This window comes from Oncorhynchus kisutch, linkage group LG7 (genome assembly GCF_002021735.2).
Source record: "Oncorhynchus kisutch isolate 150728-3 linkage group LG7, Okis_V2, whole genome shotgun sequence".
Lineage (NCBI taxonomy): Eukaryota > Metazoa > Chordata > Actinopteri > Salmoniformes > Salmonidae > Oncorhynchus > Oncorhynchus kisutch.
The window spans coordinates 43,263,990-43,290,360 of record NC_034180.2 but is presented as its reverse complement, the minus strand read 5'-3'; the positions used below and the strand labels follow the sequence as shown (position 1 = coordinate 43,290,360).

The following is a 26,371-nucleotide window of genomic DNA, read 5'->3' as shown; positions in this document are numbered from 1 at the left end:
ATGTCTTTCCATGTGTTCCTGAATGGTCCAGAGTCTCAGTCCTGAAATCTGCTTGTAAATCTTAAACATGGTTTGGATTTTGCTGTAAATTTAACTTGTATCAATTCAGTTGTAATCCAATTGGTTTAATATGCAGCCAAAGACTAATGTTGCTAAAGCAAAAGTAGCAGCGGACACTGAGGACAGAAATACACCCTGTTTCAATAAGAGAAAGAGATGGGTAACTTCTCTCTCTGTCTCCCTAGGTCTTGCTCCTCCCCCCGTGGCCAAGACAGTGAGTGTGATGGAGGCTATGAACCAGCAGTCTAAACCAGGGACCGGACATGGCCACAGCAGAGCCCCACCACCCAAGTCTCCATCTGGGTGAGCATATACACACACACACACTGCCTGAGGCAGCATGTTTTGCTTCGATGAACACAAAGAAATTGTACTTTTGGAGAAAAACACCAATAGGGTTTCTGGTTTACCACTACATTAACTACCAAGCTGAGCTCCTAAAAGACAGAGCTCCTCATCGACATGGTTCAACTCAGTCTCCCATAGGTCTGAGTTGTGACTGTCAAAGGGAAATGCGCTGTCATGGGGAAATGCGCTGTCATGGGGAAATGCGCTGTCATGGGGAAATGCACTGTCATGGGGAAATGCACTGTGGGGTAAATGTGTTAATTTAAGCACATGATAAGCAGCAGCTGACTACTGTTTGTGGTTTTCAGCAACGCCAAAAGCTTCAGCAAAGGACCGACTCGAACGGGGTCCATCGAAAGACCAGGTGGGTGTTTTAAAAATAAATAATTTACCAGTCAAAAGTGTGGACACCTACTCATTCAAGGGTTTTTCTTTATTTTTTGTATTTTATACATTGTAGAATAGTGAAGACATCAAAACTATGAAATAACACATATGGAATCATGTAGTAACCAAAAAAGTGTTAAACAAATCAAAATATATTTTATATTTGAGATTCTTCAAATAGCCACCCTTTGCCTTAATGACAGCTTTGCACATTCTTCACATTCTCTTAAGGGAGAAGGAACAGTTTAATGCCCGTGTCACTTAATTTTCTGCCTAGCAATAGAGATGTAATGTTTAGAGTATAGAATGACATCACCCAAATTGGGGTATATATACTACCACTCGTGGAAATATGTCTGTCTGTTCAGCTTTTCGATTGCTTGGGTGAATAAACTTGGTTGCAGCTTTCATAGTGTCTGTCAATTTCTTACTCTGATATTTACAACCTAACACTATGGATTGGTCTTTTACCAAATAGGGCTATCTTCTGTATACCACCCCTACCTTGTCACAACACAACTGTGGGTTAGTTCCAGCCTGTATGGTTGTGTGGAACAGTTTTTGTTTTCACAACGATGTAATTTCCTCTTCCTCCTTCAGCTAAGGAAGTGCCGGGATGCCCCCAGAACTCGATAGGTCAATCACTGCCTCCGGCCCCCATGCCTAGGAAGACCTATCCGGTGAGTTCCTTCCTCCTACCGACCGTTGACCTTATGGTTGTTTGTCCTGTTGTTGATTGGACAGTGATTTTCACTTCTGTATCTGATCTTATGTTTCAGTTGGACTGATTGTCTCTGTCGCTCTGTGCATTTGAATATTATCGTCTTTAACTGTGTTTTCTCTGTGGTTTCCTTCATATGCACACCACTACTAAGAGGGAGGGAACTTTGAAGTGTGTACTTGTTCCAGATACCTCTGCGGTCAATGGCTACCCCCCTTACCCAGTCAGATGCTAAACTATGTCCTGTGTCAGTGGTTCGCTATTCAACCCTCCAGCAGTCCCTGTGGAAAAGGGTGTCAAACATACCAAAGAAGTGACAGATACAGGAGATCCTCCTGTTGAAAGACAGCATCTGTTTGCAGAACACGCTGTATACTTGCCTGTCTGCATTTAATTAGAATGACTAGAATGGGAAAAGCCCCTCAGACCACAGCAATTTGACATGGTTCCATTCAATGTGGCCACCAGCCCACCTGTCACAGAAGGTTGACTTGAATGGGAATGTTCGTTCTAGTAATGATATTTCTATGCCTGTCTGTCTCTACATATTGAACCTGTGTTTTTTAGAAGCAGAGGCCCAAGCGAGTAAAGGCCATCTATAACTGTCTGGCAGACAACCCAGACGAGCTGACCTTCTCTGAGGGAGAGGTGATTGTGGTGGATGGGGAGGAGGACCAGGAGTGGTGGGTGAGTATGTCTCTCTCTCTCTCTCTCTCTCTCTGTCTCTCTCTGTGTAAGTGAGTGAGTGAATCACCTCTAGATCAGGCTCCTGGACACGCTCACTTTCTGAAAGTGTTTGTGTGTGTAGTAACTGGGTCGGCATGGCTACTGCATATGAATTTGTGTGTAGGGATTTAGAAACTGGAGAGGGTGAGAGTGGGTGTGTGTTTCTGTCATCATTCACACGCAGTAAGAGTCGTCCGGCCCAGTTATAGTCCAAATCGGGTCCTTTCCAAATTCCAAGAGCGTCCATTGAGCATGTGTCAGAAACCATGGTGGCGTCAGCAGTAGAAAGCCATGACCTCATTCTGGCCAAATCTCTGTCTCTCTCAATTCAAGGGCTTTAATGGCATGGCCAAAGTAAGTGAAGTAAATAATAAACAAAAGTGAAATAAACAATACAAATCTACCTTCCTGAATACAGGCCAGCTGCAACTGTTGTCTGAATACAGGCCAGCTGCAACTGTTGTCTGAATACAGGCCAGCTGCAACTGTTGTCTGAATACAGGCCAGCTGCAACTGTTGTCTGAATACAGGCCAGCTGCAACTGTTGTCTGAATACAGGCCAGCTGCAACTGTTGTCTGAATACAGGCCAGCTGCAACTGTTGTCTGAATACAGGCCAGCTGCAACTGTTGTCTGAATACAGGCCAGCTACAACTGTTGTCTGAATACAGGCCAGCTGCAACTGTTGTCTGAATACAGGCCAGCTACAACTGTTGTCTGAATACAGGCCAGCTGCAACTGTTGTCTGAATACAGGCCAGCTACAACTGTTGTCTGAATACAGGCCAGCTGCAACTGTTGTCTGAATACAGGCCAGCTGCAACTGTTGTCTGAATACAGGCCAGCTACAACTGTTGTCTGAATACAGGCCAGCTGCAACTGTTGTCTGAATACAGGCCAGCTGCAACTGTTGTCTGAATACAGGCCAGCTGCAACTGTTGTCTGAATACAGGCCAGCTGCAACTGTTGTCTGAATACAGGCCAGCTGCAACTGTTGTCTGAATACAGGCCAGCTGCAACTGTTGTCTGAATACAGGCCAGCTGCAACTGTTGTCTGAATACAGGCCAGCTGCAACTGTTGTCTGAATACAGGCCAGCTGCAACTGTTGTCTGAATACAGGCCAGCTGCAACTGTTGTCTGAATACAAGCCAGCTGCAACTTGTTTTTCCCAAAGCCACCTCTGCAACATGACTATATTTAGTCACTTGTATATGGGACTCTTTATATGGGACGGACTCTTTGCAGTCAGCATGCCAATTTCACGATCACTCAAAACTTGAGACATTTGTGTTTTGTGACAAAACTGCACATTTAAGAGTGGCCTGTTGTCCCCAGCCCAAGGTGCACCTGTGTAATGATCATGCTGTTTAATCAGCTTCTTGATATGCCACAACTGTCGGGTGGATGGATCACATTGGCAAAGGAGAAATGCTCACTAACAGGGTTTTGAACTAATCTGTGCAAACAATTTGAGAGAAATAAGCTTTTTGTGCATATGGAACATTTCTGTAATATTTTATTTCAGCTCATGAAACAAACATAGGACAAACACTTTACATGTTGTTTGTATTTTTGTTTGGTATAGAAGGTGGTAGTAGAAGTCCACAGAGGTGAATGTCTGTGTTGAAAGTACACTGGGCTCTTGGCTGGAAAATGCTGCAGTTAAAAACACTGTAGTTATGCTGCATCTCTCAATCTATATGCAAACTAGTGAGTGTTTACTAACAAAAGTGTGTGTTTTTTCCCCTGTTATCAGTGTGTGATGTTGTTCATCTCTCCTGTTCTCTCCCAGCTGGGCCACATTGAAGGAGAACCAATGAGGAGGGGGGCTTTCCCCGTCACATTCATACACTTCATCATGGACTGAAGGTCAAAGGTCAACACAGGCACTGATCTGGGAGGGAAACCTCCACCTCCCCACGTCTGCTGGTTTGTGGGACGAAATCATCATGTTCATCATCAAGCTTGTGCCTGCGCTAACACTACAGAATAATCAAGTGTCGCTGCCCAATGCTTTGGCTGGACAGTCTGGGGGTTGCCATGACAACATGCACACCCTTCAATCCGGGAATGTTACGTGACGTCATATCACTGCTCTTTAGACCAAGCCCGCAAATGCTCATGAGGAAACTGTGTTTAGACTTCTGACACCATCTGACATTTTAAAAAACAATGATTGTAATGAGTGTTCACAACATTAAGAGGATTATTGACAAAATGAAGGTTCTGTTCATACGTTTCACTTGGTTTTCCTCTGTGTGAATTGTACAGAAAGTTATTTAAAAACAACTGAGAGAGGGGACTACACACAGTAATGTGGATCTTTAGGATTTCTTTCACTTATGGTTAATGTGAATATAGTCGTTATGCTTACATTCCACCTCCTTGCATTGTTAAAGGGTGAACCATTTTTTAAACGCATAATTGCTTAGTAGTCAAAGACATGTAAACTTTTTAGGACTTCCAATGTGGGTGGAAAAACTTCATTCAAAATGGTGCTAACCCAGGAATATGCTAGGAGCCCTCACATAGGGATGATCCACTGTCCCCATCTCAAGACAGCCTGTAACGTGGTAACAACAGGGGTTGATGTGGGACAGCCTGTAACGTGGTAACAATGGGGGGTTGATGTGGGACAGCCTGTAACGTGGTAACAACGGGGGGGTTGACGTGGGACAGCCTGTAACGTGGTAACAACGGGGGGTTGACGTGGGACAGCCTGAAACATGGTAACAACAAGGGATTGATGTGGGACAGCCTGTAACATGGTAACAACGGGGGATTGACGTGGGACAGCCTGAAATGTGGTAACAACGGGGGATTGATGTGGGACAGCCTGTAGCGTGGTAACAACGGGGGCTTGACGTGGGACAGCCTGTAACATGGTAACAACGGGGGGGGGGGGTGACGTGGGACAGCCTGTAACATGGTAACAACGGGGGGGGGGGTTGCGTGGGACAGCCTGTAACATGGTAACAACGGGGGGGTGACGTGGGACAGCCTGTAACATGATAAGAACAGGAGATTGATGTGGGACAGCCTGTAACGTGGTAACAACGGGGGGTTGATGTGGGACAGCCTGTTAGTGGTAACAACGGGGGGTTGATGTGGGACAGCCTGTAACGTGGTAACAACGGGGGGTTGATGTGGGACAGCCTGTAACGTGGTAACAACGGGGGTTTATGTGGGACAGTCTGAAACGTGGTAACAACAGGGGATTGATGTGGGACAGCCTGTAACGTGGTAATGATGGTTTTCTAGGAGTATATGTAAACCTCCATTGATCACACCTAGGAGAACCCAGGCTCACTACCGTGTGTGCGTGCGCACGTGCATATCAGCTTGAAACCATATCAGTTACTTACAGCACATTGTCTTCATATCGATGGTCTACAGTGTGATGCCATTATAAACAGGATGGTTCGAGCCCTGAATGCTGATTGGCTGACGGCCGTGGTATATCAAACTGTATACCACGGTATGACAAAACATGTATTTTTACTGCTCTAATTACATTGGTAATCAGTTTATAATAGCAATAAGGTACCACTGGGTTTGTGGTATATGGCCAATATAATACAGCTGAGGGCTGTATCCAGGCACTCCGTGTTGCGTCATGCTTAAGAACAGCCCTTAGCCATGTTATATCAGCCATATACCACACCCCCTCGGGCCTTATTGCTTAGTTATAAAATTGATAACTATCTTAGCTCCATAGATCACACTTAAGATGTGAACCTCCATCGCTCTGTGGCTAATCTTTGGGTGTAGCCCTCAGGCCTTCACACTCTACTTTTTGTTGTTTGCTGCAGAGCAGGAAATGTGTCTGTCCTCTCAGCAGGACAGGCAGCAGGAGAGGTGAGGTAAGGGGGACAGAAGTGTGTGTGAAAGCCAGTGGTCCGGTTTCTGTTTGATCTCTGACAGACAGCAGAGGGGTTTATGAAGCTCTTGGGGTGATGGCTCCTGATGTCCTGTGCCTTTTATCTGTCATGGACAGCAGGCTACCAAATGGCTCTCACACAGAGGTAGATGTGGTCGACACACACAGTTGTCATTGTACTAAACACAACTTGTCCTGTGATGAGGTGCCATTGTAAGGGGGATGGCACTGCTGGATTACAGTTAAGGACAATGCAGCTACTTTTTACACACTTTCTCTCTCTCTCTCACATTCCTACTATCGTATTAAATCTGATTCATAGTGCTCAGGACTAAATTGTACCATATTACACAACTTGATTACTAGCTTGGGACCACAGTAGTTGCAGACTACCCATGTTTTATATACATACTAGTTCCTGTACTGAACAGACATGTTTAATTTAATATTCCTACATTTTATGTTGTTTGGTTTTGGTTGCAGAGCAACTCTCTGTACATGTTTTGACATTTAATCTTAAATGGGACATACAGTTCCCTCGATTGTGAATAAACTTCGATAGGCGACGAGGTGTCGCATGTGAAAATGTACATGACAAGCCTCCCCATATTAACTCACTGGAAATAGAATGGTTAATCTGTTAATGTACATTTTGTTTGTTGATATTTAAATATAAAAGAAGAATTAATAACCTTGGCAGTAACTGTCTCAATCAGGGCTGGGGTCAATTTCAATTGAAGGCAGTCAATTCAGGAAGTGATTTTAATTTAAAATAAGAAAATATAAAATGTTTGAAATAGCTTTTATTCCTCATTTTATTGAGAAGTCATTGACAATAGAAGCTGTTTTTTTTCTAAACTTTTTTGTTATTTAAGTTAACTTCAATTCAAATTTTCCTCAGCCCTGCTCTTAATGCATTGTGGTAAAGTGCGGTTGCCATATTGTGTTTTAGCTGGTGTTCAGTGTGTATGTAGACTAGTAGAGAATCTATTCCATTCACGCTCATTGACTGTGGATCAGTACATTGACTCTGACCTATTCTGCAAAATAAATGGAAAACAAACTGGAATAATAATAGTCCTGTTTTTCCCCTGTATTCAAGTCAAATACTTATTTTGTATATATGATAGTGTTGTCGCTTCTAAAAGCATGTTCTCAGGGTGTAAATGTGTAGTAGGTGGTTTGAGAAAAACCAGAGTGCTTGACTACTAGGTTGGTAACTTTCTGGGCAGTACACTCAATGAAGAGCTCCCTCTGGTGGAGAATGGTCAAGCCCAATATAGCCCAATCATGTGTGCTATGTCCATGGTTCTCAACTTTCTGCTATTATCATATATGTTCTGGAGCCATACGACTGCACTAAAGGTTTACATACACAGTGAACTCTGAATCCTGGCCTCACGCCTTAATTACGTCACGGATTAGAGGCATCGCTGTTTTTAAAGGCAACGTTCACGCGTGCGCCGAACATTGCCTTGACTGTTAACGCTGCATATGTTGGCTTAATCGGAAATAGTCTTTAAAGCCGCAATGTTTATAACCCGCGATCAGATTGAATCCCGGCCTAAATCTATAAAGAGTAAACTAGCTCTGTAAGGTTGTGGCTGGTATGTGTATACCACAGGCGAACGCGGCATAACACCAGGGTCATTTGGTACCTCATGGTCATTCCTACACACACGAACAAACACAGAGCCCGGCTGGATGCTTCATAAACTTTGAGGACCCAGAGTTGGGAAGGAAGCATGCATCCCATAACTCAGTCTGAGAATGACGGGAATACTGAAATACCAGAAACTGACCTGTTTTAAAGGACAAAAAGGGAATCAAATAAAACACATTTTCATGAATTATTCAGTATTAACATATCCATCTGGAGTACGGGAGAATAGGAGAGGTATGGAGAGAGGGACGAGAGGCACAAACGCATGTCCTGCTACCACCCCTTTGGTGTATATAGGGCAGGGGTAAGAGAGGGAGATAGACCCTCTTTCTTCCCTACAGCATATTTATGATGGTCTTGTATGTTCTTCCATCCATGGTGGATATAGTGACTGGTGTACCATGGTTATAAAGGAGGTCAATGGAGTCTCTGGATGCTGTATTAATGTCATCGGAGACCTAGATATCAAACAGCCACATCCTTTTCAAGTCCAGCCATGACAGAGACATGCACTGAGGTCCCTGTACTGTGAAATGTATTTACGTGAAATAAGATTAAGTTACTCATGATGGTCAACTGACAGGTGGATGGTGTATGTTAGGTGTTGCAGAGCATGCTGGGTAAGTCATGTGACCCATTGGCGTATTACGCAACCCCCGCAAAGGGGGCGTTGGGCCCCCAGATAGCATGTCACATGCCATTTCAAAAACATTAAGAATTACAAGAAATTAGCTTTAAAACTGCAATATTTTCCCTCAGCCTCATGGCAAAATAGCAGGAAATTAGCTTAGGGATTCTTGAAAGTCGGGGCAATCCTTGTCCAGAAGGGAAACTTTTTGTTATTTGAGCTTAACAGTCACATTTAGGGGAGTTTTATAAGGAAGATATTTGTTTATGGAATTTTCTAAATACTTTCAATATTGTTAATTTCCATGTATGCTTTATGCCTGAAAATGCCCTGGTCTGGAGCAAAGGATCCCAATTTCAAACTCAACAAAAAAAAATGGGAATAATTTTATGAAAAATGATCTTATGTAGTTTCTTGCACTAGCCCTATGTGGCTTTAAAGAATATTTCTCTGAAAGATGTGTCTGGGAAATTTGGTCAACTCCTATACTGGGTCATCTATACCATAAGGACACCCCTTATTCATGTCCTCATTACATGTAGTGCAACAAGACCATTAATGGTCTGTAAAGTTGACTTTTGATAGATTTAAACAAACAATATTGAAATCACCATGGTCACAACCATGAACTGTCAGCTCCATATGCCTGATAGATTACGATGGGGTATTCATTTTGGTTCAAATGTCACATTTAATTAGGTTTTAGAGTTATAAAGTAACTGAGGAACTAAATTGCTACTGTGTATACAACTTGAATGAAGTACAAAAATAAAAATTTTGTGAACTCCGTAAACCATCAACTTGATCTGATTTTTTGTCTAAAGTCAACAGAGTGCTGAAAGATATGACAGGAATGTTGTTTCTTTTGGGGATTTTGAAATCATTTTCCAGATTTTATAAAATTTTTGTATTTAACTTTTGTTTTTAGAGGCAAAAATATGTCTGTTTTGAGTATCAGTTGTCAAGTCTGTCAGTGGCTTGTTAACTCCGTCACTGATGGCTAACGCCCTTATGATACATTTTTTGTTGTCAATATTCTGACACAAATATTTTAATCACTGTTCTGCACCATATGCGGCAGCTTTCTATCTTGCTTTGGAAGGAACACACAATGTTCATGTATAGTGACTTGTCAAGGAGGACACAGAGGCTGCCTCTGCCTCACATCCCTATAACATTAATCTCCATCACCAGAATCAAACGTTATATTTTATTTATTTATTGTGCATTTTGCTATTTTCCTCATGACTCCTACATACTTTGTTGACTACGAACTTTCTTTACCCAACTGTGGGACAGACTATTTGTTCCCACACTCGGGACTCTGACTCTATTGGTTACGCAGACTTTTGGCCTCCCATCCTATTTTAACCACCTCTCGCCGGCTTTGTATTCATGTTACCTGATGAAATTGTGACAGATCCTGGGCTCGAACCCGAATCTCTGGTGGCACAGCTAGCACTGCGATGCAGTGCCTTAGACCACTGTGCCGCCCAGGAGGCTCTGACTGGCTTTCTTGATGTCTATAGTATTCTCTCGGGTATGCAATCTGGTTTCCGTTCAGGTTATGGATGTGTCACTGCTACCTTAAAAGGTCTTCAATGATGTCACCATTGCCCTTGATTCTAAGCAATATTGTGCTGCTATTTTTATTGATTTGGCCAAAGCTTTTGATACGGTAGACCATTCCATTCTTGTGGGCCGGCTAAGGAGTATTGGTATCTCTGAGGGGACTTTGGGCTGGTTTGCTAACTACCTCTCTCAAAGAGTGCAGATCTGCAAATCTGCTGTCTCAGCCACTGCCTGCCACAAAGGGAGTACCCCAAGGCTCGATCCTAGGCCGCATGCTCTTCTCAATTTACATCAACAACATATCTCAGGCAGTAGAAAGCTCTCTCATCCATTTATATGCAGATGATACAGTCTTATACTCAGCTGGCCCCTCCCTGGATTTTGTGTTAAATGCTCTACAACAAAGCTTTCTTAGTGTCCAACAAGCTTTCTCTACCCTCAATAAATCTTCTTAGGGCTAGATTAAATTGGAGGGCGTGCAATTCAAAAGAAAATCATAAAAATGATGGATATTAAACATTTAGGTACATACAAGTGTCTTATATCGGTTAAAAGCTTAGTCTTGTTCATCGAACTGCATTGTCTGATTTACAATAGGCTTTACAGCGAAAGCATGCCATGCGATTGTTTGAGGATGGCGCCCCAAATCAAAATATTTTTCAACCAGCACAGGCTTTCTAAAATCATAAATAGTGATGAAATATTCACTTACTTTTGGAAAATCTTCCTCTGATTTGCAATCCAAAGGGTCCCAGCTATAACGTGCATGGTCGTTTTGTTAGATAAAATCCTTCTTTATATTTGAGGTCGACCGATTAATCGGAATGGCCGATTAATTAGGGCAGATTTCAAGTTTTCATAACAATCGGAAATCGGTATTTTTGGACGCCGATTTTGCAGATTTGTTTTATTATTTATTTTTTTGCACCTTTATTTAACTAGGCAAGTCAGTTAAGAACACATTCTTATTTTCAATGACGGCCTAGGAACAGTGGGTTAACTGCCTTGTTCAGGGGCAGAACGACAGATTTTTACCTTGTCAGCTCTGGGATTCAATCTTGCAACCTTACGGTTAACTAGTCCAACGCTCTAACCACATGCCTCTCATTGCACTCCACGAGGAGCCTGCTGGTTACGCGAATGCAGTAGAAGCCAAGGTAAGTTGCTAGCTAGCATTAAACTTATCTTATAAAAAACAATCAATCAATCATAATCACTAGTTAACTACACATGGTTGATGATATTACTAGTTTATCTAGCGTGTCCTGCGTTGCATATAATCGATGCAACGCTGGGGGATGATTTAACAAAAGCGCATTTGCGAATAAAGCACAATCGTTGCACGACTGTACCTAACCATAAACACCAATGCCTTTCTTAAAATCAATACACAGAAGTATATATTTTTAAACCTACATATTTAGCTAAAAGAAATCCAGGTTAGCAGGCAATATTGACCAGGTGAAATTGTGTCACTTCTCTTGCGTTCATTGTACGCAGAGTCAGGGTATATGCAACAGTTTGGGCAGCCTGGCTCATTGCGAACTAATTTGACAGAATTTTACGTAATTATGACATAACATTGAAGGTTGTACAATGTAACAGGATTATTTGGACTTATGGATGCCACCCGTTAGATAAAATACCGAACGGTTCCATATTTCACTGAAAGAATAAACGTTTTGTTTTCGAAATTATAGTTTCCGAATTCGACCATATTAATGACCAAAGGCTCGTACTTCTGTGTGTTATTATGTTATAATTAGGTCTATGATTTGATATAGCAGTCTGACTGAGCGATGGTAGGCAGCAGCAGGCTCGTAAGCAAGCTTTCATTCAAACAGCACTTTCGTGTGTTTTTCCAGCAGCTCTTCGCAATCACAGCGCTGTTTATGACTTCAAGCCTATCAGCCTAGTGGCTGGTGTAACCGATGTGAAATATCTAGCTAGTTTGCGGGGTGCGATGTGTTCCTGGTTCGAGCCCAGGTAGGGGCGAAGAGAGGTACTGTTACACTGGCAATACTAAAGTGCCTATAAGAACATCCAATAGTCAAAGGTATATGAAATACAAATGGTATAGAGATAAATAGTCCTGTAAATACTATATTAACTACAACCTAAAACCTCTTACCTTGGAATATTGAAGTCTCATGTTAAAAGGAACCACCAACTTTCACCAATCCACTCGTTCAACATGCAGAGAAAGGAATCCAAAAAGCTACCGCTAAACTTTGTTTAAACAAGTCAAAATACGTTTCTATTTAAACCTCAAGTACCCTAAAATGTAAGTAAACTATAATATTTCATACGGAAAGATGTTGAATAGGAAAGCAAAATTAGCAGGTGCATGCCCTCTTCGTGGCGCACGCACAGACTGATTTCCAACTCTGACTCCCTGTACTAAAACTCAAAATTCTTCCTCGTTTGGGAAGAAACAAGTCTGAAACCTTGAACAAAGACTGTTGACATCTAGTGGAAGCCATAGGAATTGCAATCTGGGAGCTGGATTTGGATATGACCTTATAAGTTCCATTGGAAGAGCATGAGCTCTCCCCCCAAAAAATTCAGGTTGGTTTTTCTTGGGATTTTCTCCTACCATATCAATTGTGTTATAGTCTCATACATTATTTTAACATTTCCACAAAGTTCAAAGTGTTTTCTATCCAATGGTACCAATTATATGCATATCCTGGCTTCTGGGCCTGAGTAACAGGTTTGGTAAGAAGAATGCCCCTCCTCCGATAGGTGTTATTACTACCTCTGAGGGTTGAGAGCTTGAGGTAGTCACCTCATAGAAGTACTTGAGAGTATGGCTAGACGATGCACTGTCCTTCTCTCAGCACATATCAAAGCTGCAGGCTAAAGTTAAATCTAGACTTGGTTTCCTCTATCGTAACCACTCCTCTTTCACCCCAGCTGCCAAACTTACCCTGATTCAGATGACCATCCTACCCATGCTAGATTACGGAGACATAATTTATAGATCGGCAGGTAAGGGTGCTCTCGAGTGGCTTTACCATTCGGTCATCAGATTTGCCACCAATGCTCCTTATATGACACATCCCTGCACTCTATACTCCTCTGTAAACTGGTAATCTCTGTATACCCTTCGCAAGACCCACTGGTTGATGTTTATTTATAAAACTGTCTTAGGCCTCACTCCCCCCTATCTGAGAGATCTACTGCAGCCCTCATCCTCCACATACAACACCCGTTCTGCCAGTCACACACATCCCTGGATCGCTCCTCTTTTCAGTTCGCTGCAACACTCAAACTGGACCGTTTTATGTCCATCTCTTCATTCAAAGACTCACTCATGCGCACTTTACTGACAGTTGTGGCTGCTTTGCATAATGTATTGTTGTCTCTACCATCTTGCCCTTTGTGCTGTTGTCTGTGCCCAATAATGTTTGTACCATGTTGTGCTGCTGCCATATTGTGTTGCTACCATATCGTTGTCATGTTTTTATGTGTTGCTGCCATGCTATGTTGTTGTCTTAGGTCTCTCTTTATGTAGTGTTTTCTTTCTTATCGTGATGTGTTATTTTTTTAATCCCAGCCCCCGTCCCCGCAGGGGCCTTTTGGTTGGCCGTCATTGTAAATAAGAATTTATTCTTAAACTGACTTGTGTAGTTAAATAAAGGTTCAATAAAACATATATATATTTTTATAAAATACTAAGCTAGTTAATTAATCTAAATCCACAGCAGCAAACTCATAAAGCAATTGTGCACCGACCTATGGGACTCCCAATCACGGCCGGTTGTGATACAGCCTGGAATCAAACCACGGTCTGTAGTGACACCTCTAGCACTGAGATGCAGTGCCTTAGACCACTGCGCTACTTGGGAGCTCAACATCTATCCAGTCTTCAGATCAACTAAAGGGCATCATCTAGGGCTGATGGAAGGGGAAAATACACATTTTGGGGGTTTGGAATGTAGCCAGTGTAATGTATTGTATAATTATCCACCTTGCTCTTGGTACTGATCTTACTGCTTTGGGAGCTGCTGCGATGCTTTTTGACCTTCCGGAACATTGTTCACCATGACACCAGCACTCCTCCAGCCCCCCAGCACCGTCTGGTGAAGACAAGGACATTAGCAGCAGGTAGCCTAGTGATTAGAGTGTTGGGCCAGCAACAAAAAAGTTGCTTGATCAAATGCCCGAGCTGTCAAGGTAAAAATCTATGGGACTCCCAATCACGGCCAGTTGTGATACAGCCTGGAATTGAACCAGGGTCTCTAGGCCACTTGGAAACCCCAGTACACAGGGCAAGTAAAGTGAATTGGCTTGTGGTCTACAGGGAATGAGAAGAACCCATCCACTTAGAATATAAATTGTGAAGACAGTGATACATGTATTACTAAGTTATTAGGAGACCAACAGCTGCCACGAAGTGAACACAAACTATTCAATTACTGTATACTATCACCCCCATTACAACTCCAGAACTTTGTCCAACTTATTCAGAAGAGGCTATGGCACTTTCTCTTGATCCACTAGGCTGCGCACCTGAGCCTGAAATGATGTCTGTAGTCGGCTGGGCCTCAATGAAAAACCATTGTAAATTGCCAAACTTTGTCAATGAATGCCATGTGTAACGGAAACCCGTTGCTAGGATAAACAATTTACCCCACCCATAACCGTATCGACGTATCTGCTCAAAAAGGTTGACATTGTCGTGTATTTTTACAGAACGTGGCAAACTGGAGCACTAAGCACAAATACACACGGCATACCTCCGTTTGGAACTTGTTCTATGCCGCTGGACTGGCTGGTCAGTTATGACTATTTTGGGTTGTTGTTCATCAAAGTAGCAGGGCTGGGGTTCTTTCTGTGTAAGCAAGACTCGCATAGACATTTCACTTCCTTTGCAGCTCCACTCAACACCACTTTAAAGGGGAAGTAACTTAGTTACAGTTGTATCAATATTTGACACAAAGCATCAACATGAATGGATACTTCTGTTTCAGGTGCCCTCAGCACGAGTCTATAGTGTGACGCTGCTTTTTATAGTGATTGAATCGAGCGCTAAAACTAAAACGTCTAATAAGCGAATGTATGTCCAGTAACTATCAATCAAAATATACAAATAGTTTTGAACGATAAGCAAATAATTTAATTATGTCGGAACAAATTATGGGATGGTTTTCTTTCTCTGTGATGCTCTTATCATAGAGGTGCAGGGCAGGAGGTGGGTATTATGGTGGTTATTACCACTTGCCATTCAAAGGATGTCCAGATGTAGTATGTTTTGCAATTAAATTAAAACTAGGTGTATAAGTAGTGTACCTGCAATTGTGCCACAAAAGCACTATGCAATAATGGGATGGCTTTCTTTCCCAGTAATGCTCTTATCATAGATGTGCAGGACTGCAGGTCTGAGACACCTCACAGGAGATGTAGAGGAGTTGGATACTACTGGGTCAGCTGAGACACCTCACAGGAGATGTAGAGGAGTTGGATACTACTGGGTCAGCTGAGACACCTCACAGGAGATGTAGAGGAGTTGGATACTACTGGGTCAGCTGAGACACCTCACAGGAGATGTAGAGGAGTTGGATACTACTGGGTCATCTGAGACACCTCACAGGAGATGTAGAGGAGTTGTATACTACTGGGTCAGCTGAGTTAAAGTATGAGTGTTAATTCTCAAAAAGCATTGTTCTGTTTTTTCTTCAAAAACATGCCCCTGGTGCACGAGGCTGGCATGGTAATGGTGGAGGTAAATAGGCATTATTTTACAATCTGGGCCTTGTACATTTGGCACCAAACAGAAGGAAATGGACTGGAACGTGGAGGGATTACCTTTTCTGTTGCAAATGTGAGTGGACCTCCAACACAACAGTAGTGATTGCATCATCATACATGTCATAACGGGTTAGCAATCCACCAATAGATGACATAGAAACATGGATGAAAAACTGCTGTTTCTCAGCAATCTCACACATCACAGTTGTTCACTGGGCCAAAAATCTTCTCCAGCAGGTGTCATTGTTTTGTTTCTTTCACTCATCAAGCGAGGAGTTTTTGTATGGAAGTCAATGAGAGAGTGTTGGAATTGGTCAACAATATATATTCAGCAAAAACTCAGCAAAAAAAGAAATGTCTTCTCACTGTCAACTGTGTTTATTTTCAGCAAACTTAACATGTGTAAATATTTGTATGAACATAACAAGACTCAACAACTGAGACATAAACTGAACAAGTTCCACAGACATGTGACTAACAGAAATGGAATAATGTGTCCCTGAACAAAGAGGGGGTCAAAATCAAAAGTAACAGTCAGTATCTGGTGTGGCCATCAGCTACATTAAGTTCTGCAGTGCATCTCCTCCTCATGGACTGCACCAGATTTGCCAGTTCTTGCCGTGAGATGTTACCCCACTCTTCCACCAAGGCACCTGCAAGTTACCAGACATTTCTGTGAGGAATGGCCCTAGCCCTCACCCTCTGATCCACAGGTCCCAGACGTGCTTAATGGGATTGAGATCCGGGCTCTTTCGCTGGCCATGGCAGAACACTGACATTCCTGTCTTGCAGGAAATCACACACAGAACGAGCAGTATGGCTGGTGGCATTGTCATGCTGGAAGGTCATGTCAGGTTGAGCCTGCAGGGCGGGTACCACGTGCCCATAGGCAACGTTGTTGCCGGTGATGTATGGTGAGGACCTGCCTTACAACAGGCCTACAAGCCCTCAGTCCAGCCTCTCTCAGCCTATTGCAGACAGTCTGAGCACTGATGGAGGGATTGTGCGTTCCTGGTGTAACTCGGGCAGTTATTGTTGCCATCCTGTTCCTGCCCCGCAGGTGTGATGCTTGGATGTACTGATCATGTGCAGGTGTTGTTACACGTGGTCTGCCACTGCGAGAACGATCAGCTGTCCGTCCTGTCTCCCTGTAGCGCTGTCTTAGGCATCTCACAGTACCGATATTGCAATTTATTGCCCTGGCCACAACTGCAGTCCTCATGCCTCCTTGCAGCATGCCTAAGGCACGTTCACGCAGATGAGCAGGGATCCTGGGCATCTTTCTTTTGGTGTTTTTCAGAGTCAGTAGAAAGGCCTCTTTAGTGTCCTAACTTTTTATAACTGTGACCTTAATTGCCTACCGTCTGTAAGCTGTTCGTGTCTTAATGACCCGTTCCACAGGTGCATGTTCATTAATTGTTTATGGTTCATTGAACAAGCATGGGAAACAGTGTTTAAACCCTTTACCATGAAGATCTGTGAAGTTATCTGGATTTTTACAAATGATCTTTGAAAGACAGGGTCCTGAAAAAGGGCCGTTTCTTTTTTGCTGAGTTTATATATTTTATTCTGATTTTTGAGGGGGTGCTGCAACACCCTCAGCGTGCCTACTTCCTGAGGCTATGCCTAGTTCCGACTAGTACGGGGCAATAACAAATTATTGATCACGTACACATATTTATCTGATTTTATTGCGGGTGTAGCGAATAGCTTGTGCATCCCGAAAGGTTAAATCCACATCCACCAGGTCCACTACATGACCAAAAGTATGTGGACACCTGCTCGTCGAATATCTCATTGGAGTTGGTCCCCCCCTTTGCTGTTATAATAGCCTCCATTCTTCTGGGAAGGTTTTCCTCTAGAAATGGTAACATTGCTGTGGGGACTTGCTGCCATTCATCCATAAAAGCATTAGAGAGGTCGGGCTCTGATGTTGGGCGATTAGGCCTGACTCGCAGTCGGCATTCCAATTCACCACAAAGGTGTTTGATTTGGGTTGATGTCAGGACTCTGTGCAGGTCAGTCAAGTTCTTCCTCGCCAATCTCGACAAACCATTTCTGTATGGACCTCGCTTTGTGCATGGGGGAATTATCATGCTGAAACAAGGGGCCTTCCCCAAACTGTTACCACAAAGTTGGAAGCACAGAATTGTCTAAAATGTCATTGTATGCTGTAGCGTTAAGATTTCCCTTCACTGGAACTAAGGGGCCTTGCCTGAACTATGAAAAACAGCCCCAAACCATTATTCCTCCTCCACGAAACTTTACAGTTGGCACTATGCATTGGGGTAGGTAGCAGTCTCCTAGCAGCCACCAAACCCAGATTCATACATCAGATGGTGAAGCATGATTCATCACGCCAAAGAATGCATTTCCACTTTTCCAGGGTCCAATGGCGACAAGTTTTCCACCACTACAGTGGACACTTGGCATTGTGCATGGTGATCTTAGGCTTGTGTGCGGCTGCTCGGCCATGGAAAACCATTTCATGAAACTTCCGTAGAACAGTTCTTGTGCTGACGTTGCTTCCAGACGCAGTTTGGATCCCCATTAGCCGACGCCAATGGCGACAGCTAGACTTACTGGGGTCCAACACATAATGGGGCTTCAAACAGATGTTGCATTATGAGGATGAATGCTGTAGTGTCTGTGTTGCTGACATTACTTTATCTTTACCCCCCCCCCCTCCCCTCCCCCAATTTCGGTCTTGTTTCATCGCTGCAACTCCCCAACAGACTTGGGAGGCAAAGGTTGAGTCATGCGTTCTCCGAAACATGACCCACCAAACCGCACTTTTGAGAAGGGCAACCAGTTTGTGGCCCAGCACCTGTAGAAGCTCCTGGAGGGCACGGTGTATGAGCTGCCCTTCATCCTGCCTTACTGGGGAGACGTAGACCCTGCTGTGTACCAAGTGAGAGTGGAAGGGCAGAGAGATGAACCATCCGGTCCACCGATGGGAAGGGATCAGTTCTATAAGGGTAGTAGGGGCTGGTAATGGGATAGGCCAGGGGGTACAGGACTGAAAGGACTGAATCGGTCTGTATAACACATTCAAAAAACATGTTTAGATTTCCTGAGACCTGTGTTGAAATGCACAATAAATATATTTTTTAAATAATGTTATTCTTGTTTCACTGTAAGCATGAGGGCACATTTCAAGTTGGTGTACACATTTATTAGCATAGAGGCATTTATTTATCCATCCAGATAATTTAATACACCCTGGAAATGAAACATAGGACAAATATGTGATTCAAGGAGTTTCCCCCTCACATCTCCAACAGAGCTAATACTATGGACTTAGGTACATGCTAAAGATGTATCCAGACCATACTAGTCCAAAGTCATAGCAAAGCTGCAGAATGCCCTTGACCCACAAGCAAGACACATATTCCCCCTTTCATCAGACTGAACATATAGAAGTACTTATTGCCTAATATACAGGAAACGGTGAACAGACAATATAAAACAATATTTTAGCGTAACGTTCCACAAGCCGATATGTATTAATTTATCATTGGCACACGAATACTCCAACACCAAGTGGTGCTTAGGACAACACTTCCCATGCCAGCTAACAGGCAACATTAGTAAACATGAGTTCCAGCTGGGTGATAGACATACTCCCTTTGCTTACAGGACATACAGTGCCATCAGAAAGTATTCACACCCCTGGACTTTTTCCAGGTTTTGTTATGTTACAGCCTGAATTTAAAATGGATTCAATTGAATTTCATCACTGGCCTACACACAAGTCCCCAAAAATATATTTGACAAATTAATGAAATGAAAAGCTGAAATGTCTTGAGTCAATAAGTACTCAACCTGTTATGGCAAGCCTAAATAAGTTCAGGAGTAAAAAGGTGCATAAGTCACATAAGTGGCATGTGCAACATGATTTTTCAATGACTACGTCATCGCTGACGGATTCAACCACAAAGATCAGGGAGGTTTTCCAAAAAAAGGGCACCTATTGGTAGATGGGTAAAAATAAAAAAGAAGATATTGAATATACTTTTGAGCCTGGTGAAGTTATTAATTACACTTTAGATGGAGTATCAATACATCCAGTCACTACAAAGATACAGGTGTCCTCCCTAACTCAGGGATTTCACCATGAGGCCAATGGTGACTTTATAACAGTTAAGAGATTAATGGCTGATGGCTGAGAGGATAAAACTAAAGATGACAACATCATTGTAGTTACTCCACAATACTAACCTAATAGACAGAGTGACAAGAAGCCTGTACAGAATAAAAATATTCCAAAACATGCATCCTGTTTGCAACAAGGCACTAAAATAATAATGCAAATAAATGTGATAAAGCAATTAACACTTCGTATTCAGGACAAGAAGTTGTTTGGAGTACCACGCTCCATATTTTCAAGCATAGTGATGGCTGCATCATGTTATGGGTATGCTTGTAATCTTTAAGGACTTGGAGATACGCAAAATTGAATGGAGATACGCACAGGCAAAATCCTAGAGAGGAACCTGGTTTAGTCTGCTTTCCCACAGACACTGGGAAATTAATTTACCTTTCAGCAAGACAATAACCTAAAACACAAGGTCAAGTCTACACTGGAGTTGCTTAGCAAGAAGACTGAATGCTCCTGAGTAACCTAAAATCTATGGCAAGACCTAAAAATGGTTGTCTAGGAATGAACAACCACCAATTTGACAGAGCTTGAAGAATAAAAAAAAAAGAATACTTTTTTTTTTAAATGGGTAAATGTTGCAGAATCCAGGTGTGGAAAGCTGTTAAAGACTCACAGCTTTAATCACTACCAACGTTGATTCTAACATGTATTGACTAAGGGGGTTGAATACTTATTCAAGATATTAGTATTTGATTTTTCATTCATTTTTTTCTTTGGACAATGGCAATTAAACCTTTTGAATCCCACTTTGTAACAACAAAATGTGGAAAAGGTGAATGGGGTGTGAATACTTTCTGTAGCCACTGTATAACTAGAGAAATGAGGTGAGATATATACTAGTCTTTTTTTCAGATAAAAAAAAAACTGAAGTTGGTCTAGAAACATCTGATTGCATAGAATGTCTGCACTGCTCTAACAGTCCCTCATCATCCAATGTTTTGAGTAAATTGTCAAATAAATGACTTGCATGAATTGCAAACTTCAGATTGAAGATGAAAAGGTTAATAGCCCATTGTACCAGCATAAGGCCATACACAAATATCAAAACGGTTCATCATTATTTCACTACAAATGAAACAGAACCAATACTTCAGTGGAGACATAAAGTAGAACAGATAAATTGATGTTCGGTAGGCCAAGGTCCGATGAAGCGCTCCGATTTGACCAAGTATCCAACCCAGCCTAACTACTAGCTTCGTTTACACAGGCAGCCCAATTCTGATCTTTTGCTCAATTATGGGCAAAATATCTGATCGGTCAAAAGACCAATTAATGGCAAAAGATCAGAAATTTACTGCCCGTGTAAACACAGCCTGACACTCAGTGCCTGTTTGGTTGCAATTACTAGAAAATAATGCATTCCTCTGCAACATTAGAAACTTTTTAACAATACCCTTTGGCATCCATTTCACAGCTGAATGACTTTGTCGATAGTAGTAATGTAGTAAGGCATCACCCAAAATAATTGCCAAAATTTCAAACAGATGAAGTTCAAACTTGGAAGACAAACCATGGTGATAAGGAGGACTAGAAACATATTCACAACCAATTAACAAGGTAAAAAAACATGGGAATATCAGAAATAAAGGCAAATCATTAAAAACGTTGTCTTACTGACGTGACAATGGAAAGATGACATTAACAAGGTCCAATGCAGTCATTATTAATCATTTCTGGCTAACAATTAAAGCTGCAATATATTCGTTTTTAAGGCAACCCGTCCAAATTCACATAGAAATGAGTGTTTACAAATCTGTCATAATTGAAAGCAAGTCTAAGAAGCAGTAGATCTGTCCTAGGTGCGCTATTTCTATGCTTCCTGTTCTTAAGTTTCATTTTTGCATCCTACTTTCGGTTCTGTACACCAACTTCAAATCAAATACTTTGGGCAGTGGTGTAAAGTAAAAAAATACTTGAAAGTACTACTTAAGTAGTTTTTGAGGGGTATCTGTACGCTACAATTTATATTTGACAACTTTTACTTTACTACATTCCTAAAGAAATGTACTTTTTACTCCATACACTTTCCCTGACACCCAAAAGTACTTGTTACAGTTTGAAAGCTTATCAAGAGAACATCCCTGGTCATCTCTACTACCTCTGATCTGACGGACTCACTAAACACATGCTTCATTTGTAAGTAATGTGTGCACCTGGCTATCTGTGTAAAACATGTAAATAATAAAAATAACAATCCTAAAAAATGTGCTTTGCTTAATATAAGGAATTTGAAACTATTTACTGTTAATACTTAAGAATTTTGCTAGGACTGTCTGGGTGTGGTCTGAGTAGGGAGGGGAAAACTGAAAACTAGCTATTGGACTATTAACTAATTAACTGCCAGGCAGGCCAAAACTCAATCCCACCAAAACAGGCTGACACTTCAGGCCATCTTTTTAAACAGCTCTCACACTAAAAAGGATATCATCATTTTCAAAGTATTATTCTAACCTCAGTGTGGAAATACATATAAAACACATTGTTGACTGCACTGGGCCTTTAACCTGGGCCTTTAAACATTTAAATTAACACATTTTTCAGTTATTTGACCGTAGCATGATTCCTTTTAACACTGGCACTCTAACCCACCCACATGCGTAACCAATAGCCATAGAGTCGCGGCAGTGGTAAATCAACTGGCCCAGCTGTCAATCAATCAACCCATTCTGACAGCTGTTAGTCAAGTCATTGAAAATAACAACTCCAAAGACTGTCTGGCCTGTTTCGGACTGTCTGGCCTGTATCGGACTGTCTGGCCTGTATCGGTCTGTCTGGCCTGTATCGGTCTGTATGGCCTGTATCGGTCTGTCTGGCCTGTATCGGTCTGTCTGGCCTGTATCGGTCTGTCTGGCCTGTATCGGTCTGTCTGGCCTGTATTGGAGTGAGTGGTGCCAAATAAAGCACTTGGCTTTGACTCTTGAAACTAACAAGGCACAGATTATTTCTTCCCCACAACACACACAAATCATTCAGTATCTTTGCTATTCTAAACTGCAGTCACTTTCATCAGAGCACTACTACTCACAAACACCTACAGTTTTGGTTGTATGGGAGTCTTCCAAATTGACCTTATAAAATCTAGCACTCCACAGTGCTTTATTTAAGAGCTCTACTAGAAATGGTGTTGTTCTATGAACCCCAACCAGTGCTGTGTAACCAGTATTCCAGTCCCTTCTAGGAGTGGATGTTTGTGTGTACTATAACAGTGTGTGTGTACTATAGTGTGTGTGTACTATAACAGTGTGTGTGTACTATAGTGTGTGGGTACTATAACAGTGTGTGTGTACTATAACAGTGTGTGTGTACTATAACAGTGTGTGTGTACTATAGTTTAGTCATGTATGCATGCTTCTTCTATATGTGGTGTGTCTGTATGCATGTATCTATCTACTCTAGACTATGTTCCCTCGTGTAAAATTGTGTGTGTACACACGTGTGTTTGCATGTACATGCCCATGGCTGTGTGTATGTGAGTATATATACAAACATGTTCCCTCAGCACTGGAACTCTTTACTGTTCACCATACAGGTTTGCCTCGAGGCGGGGCTTGTCGTGGCTGCCCGACCGTGGCGTGCTCCGCTCTGCCGTCGGGTCCTCGTAAGACGACTTGGTGGCGTTGGAGCCTCCGGGTGGAGGGAAGTCGTCTTCATCCGGGTCGAGGTGAGAATCGCAGCTGGGATCCTCCTGTATGGTGGCCATCCGTGGGCCCTCCCCCACCACGACCACCCCACTTCCCGGGCCAGAAGCCAAGCCTGGGGCACTGATGCTGCCTGAGGCAGGTGGGCCCGTCGGGGGTAGAGAAGGGAGGGAGTGGAGAAGAATCCGAGTGCCGGAGGAGGAGGTTGGAGGCGTAGATGGCTTGATGACGACGACAGAGGCCGTCTCGAGGCTGCTCAGCATCTCTGCTTTCTGAGGGGGGACAGGAGGACAGCAGGGTCAGGTTTGTGTTTGACTAATCCACTGCCTGACTGTATCCTTTTGCAGAACAGCTCATTGTAACGGAATTATCTCAGTTTACTATTATTTATCCTTTATTTCACCAGGGAAGTCATATTGAGATTTATTTTTCAAGTGAGCCCTGTGAGGCCATCAGACGTACTACCTTCTGGAACTCATTCATGTCGCTTCTGGGCCAACTACAGCCCAGTTTCAAATTCATTCCTAAACTCTTGCCCCTAGGCACTTCGTGTAAATGTGAAAAGATTCAATGGGTAATAGCATATGGTTGTCACGCCAACTTGCTCTCTTACAGACTTGGTGGAATCTTCACCCCATACTGTTTACAACTATGAAGTACTTTCAGATCTAGGGGATCTGGGCTAGAGTCAGGCTCAACAGGGGGATCTGGGATAGGGTCAGGGTTAGGCTAGGGCTGTTGCATTGGCCGTATTACCGCCACACCGGCAGTCATGAGTCATGACTGCAGTAAAATCTGACGTGACCGTTGAGTCATGGTGATATCCTCTTATCCACTCTGGACATGTATTGGTAGTACCCAACTCACTAATGATCATCAGGTCGCTAATGGCCTGGTATTCAGGACTCTAATGTCCCTCTAACCACTCTGACATCAATGTAATACAATCGAAAATCACAACAAACATCATCAAAACACTGCTTTTAAAACTCAACTTACTGTGATTGATCAATTTGAAGAAAGTTCAACAACAGTTTGAAAACGAATGGAAAACATGGTCGTTGTGGATGTTGTTTTAAAGCCTAACACAACTAAAATGGACAGCACTTTCTAAGGGGATGATTAAATCAAAACATGCAAATGGAACGTGACGGAACAGGTCATTGTAACTCAAATATCCCAGTTACTATTATTTATCCTTTATTTCAAAATGTAAAGTGTTGGTCCCATGTTTCATGAGCTGAAATAAAAGATCTTAGAAATGGTCCATACACACAAAAAGTGCATTTTTCTCAAATTTTGTGATCAAATTTGTTTACATCCCTGTTAGTGAGCATTTCTCCTTTGTGAAGATAATCCATCCACCTGACAGGTGGCATATCAAGAAGCTGATTAAATAGCGTGTTGGGGACAATAAAAAGCCACTCTAAAAACTGTGCAGTTTTGTCACAACACAATGCCACATATCTCAAGTTGAGGGAGAGTACACTTGGCATGCTGACTGTAGGAATGTCCACAAGAGTTGTTTCCAGATAATTGAATGTTAATTTTTCTACAATAAGCTGCCTCCAAAGTAGTTTTAGAGAATTTGGCAGTACGTCCAACCGGCCTCAAAACCACACTCCAGGCCAGCCCAGGACCTCCACATCTGGCTTCTTCACCTGCAGAATCGTCTGAGACCAGCCACCTGGACAGCTGATAAAACTGAGGAGTAGTTCTGTCTGTAATAAAGACCTTTTGTGGGTGGGCCTAGCTCCCAAGTGTGGTGGGCTATCTCATGAATCTGATGTATTTAGGTTAGCGGACACCGATTGATTTGTGAGTTGCCCTTCGTGCCCGCTCCCATACCCTAGAAGTGTTTATTTCTTAGTGACTCATTTGTATACAGGTAGACCAGAAAAGCCACATCCCTGAATGGCAGATGAGTGGCAACCCTGATTAGAAGCATCTGTTGTTCTTTACAAATGCTGTTTTTAATTTTGAAATTCTACCTACACACTGAAAAAAGCTGTAAAGCCAAAACGTCGTGTACATTATCCTTGATGCAGTGAAAATAAATTAAAACATTTTATTGGTCAGGGAGGTGACCAAGAACCCGATGGTCCCATGGACAGAGCACCAGAGTTCCTCTGTGGAGATGAGAGAACCTTCCAGAAGGACAACCATCTCTGCAGCACTACACCAATCAGGCCTTTATGGTAGAGAGGCCAGACAGAAGCCACTCCTCAAATCAAATCAAATGTAATGCTTGTGCTTCTAGTTCCGACAATGCAGTAATAACCAACGAGTAATCTAACACTTCCAAAACTACTACCTTATACACACACACAAGTGTAAAGGGATAAAGAATATGTACATAAAGATATGAATGAGTGATGGTACAGAACGGCATAGGCAAGATGCAGTAGATGGTATTGAGTACAGTATATACATATGAGATGAATAATGTAGGGTATGTAAGCAAAGTGGCATAGTTAAAGTGGCTAGTGATACATGTATTACATAAAGATGCAGTAGATTTGTATTTTTTTACCTTTATTTAACTAGGCAAGTCAGTTTAGAACAAATTCTTATTTTCAATGACAGCCTAGGAACAGTGGGTTAACTGCCTGTTCAGGGGCAGAACGACAGATTTGTACCTTGTCAGCAACCTTCTGGTTACTAGTCCAACGCTCTAACCACTAGACTACCCTGCCTCCCCAGATGATATAGAGTACAGTATATACATATATGAGATGAGTAATGTAGGGTATGTAAACATTGTATTAAGTAGCATTGTTTAAAGTGGCTAGTGATATATTTGTTTTCCTCAGTAAAAGGCACATGACAGCCC

General features: G+C 42.4%; 2 protein-coding genes across 6 annotated transcripts in view; one reads left to right on the top strand and one right to left on the bottom strand.

Moving 5' to 3' along the window:
- Positions 1–7,196, top strand: part of LOC109893803 (arf-GAP with SH3 domain, ANK repeat and PH domain-containing protein 2-like) — a 103,294-nt gene extending 96,098 nt beyond the window's left edge. For all 4 annotated transcript variants that reach the window (XM_031829152.1, XM_031829151.1, XM_031829150.1 and 1 more), the window contains 5 exons: positions 246–363; positions 717–772; positions 1,396–1,475; positions 2,084–2,203; positions 4,034–7,196. In XM_031829152.1, the coding sequence (XP_031685012.1) occupies positions 246–363; positions 717–772; positions 1,396–1,475; positions 2,084–2,203; positions 4,034–4,108 (449 nt within the window). In that variant the 3' untranslated portion in view covers positions 4,109–7,196. The remainder of the gene's footprint in view (positions 1–245; positions 364–716; positions 773–1,395; positions 1,476–2,083; positions 2,204–4,033) is intronic.
- Positions 7,197–18,891: 11,695 nt separating this feature from the next.
- LOC109894643 (disintegrin and metalloproteinase domain-containing protein 17-like) overlaps positions 18,892–26,371 on the bottom strand; it is a 31,633-nt gene continuing 24,153 nt past the window's right edge. The window contains exons 19-20 of one of the 2 annotated variants that reach the window (XM_020488264.2): positions 23,496–23,810; positions 18,892–23,435 (exon numbers count right to left, since the gene is read on the bottom strand). In XM_020488264.2, coding sequence (XP_020343853.1) covers positions 23,412–23,435; positions 23,496–23,810 — 339 coding nt within the window. In that variant the 3' untranslated portion in view covers positions 18,892–23,411. Of the gene's footprint in view, positions 23,811–26,371 lie in introns of both variants that reach the window. The other variant, XM_020488263.2, reaches the window with a different exon arrangement.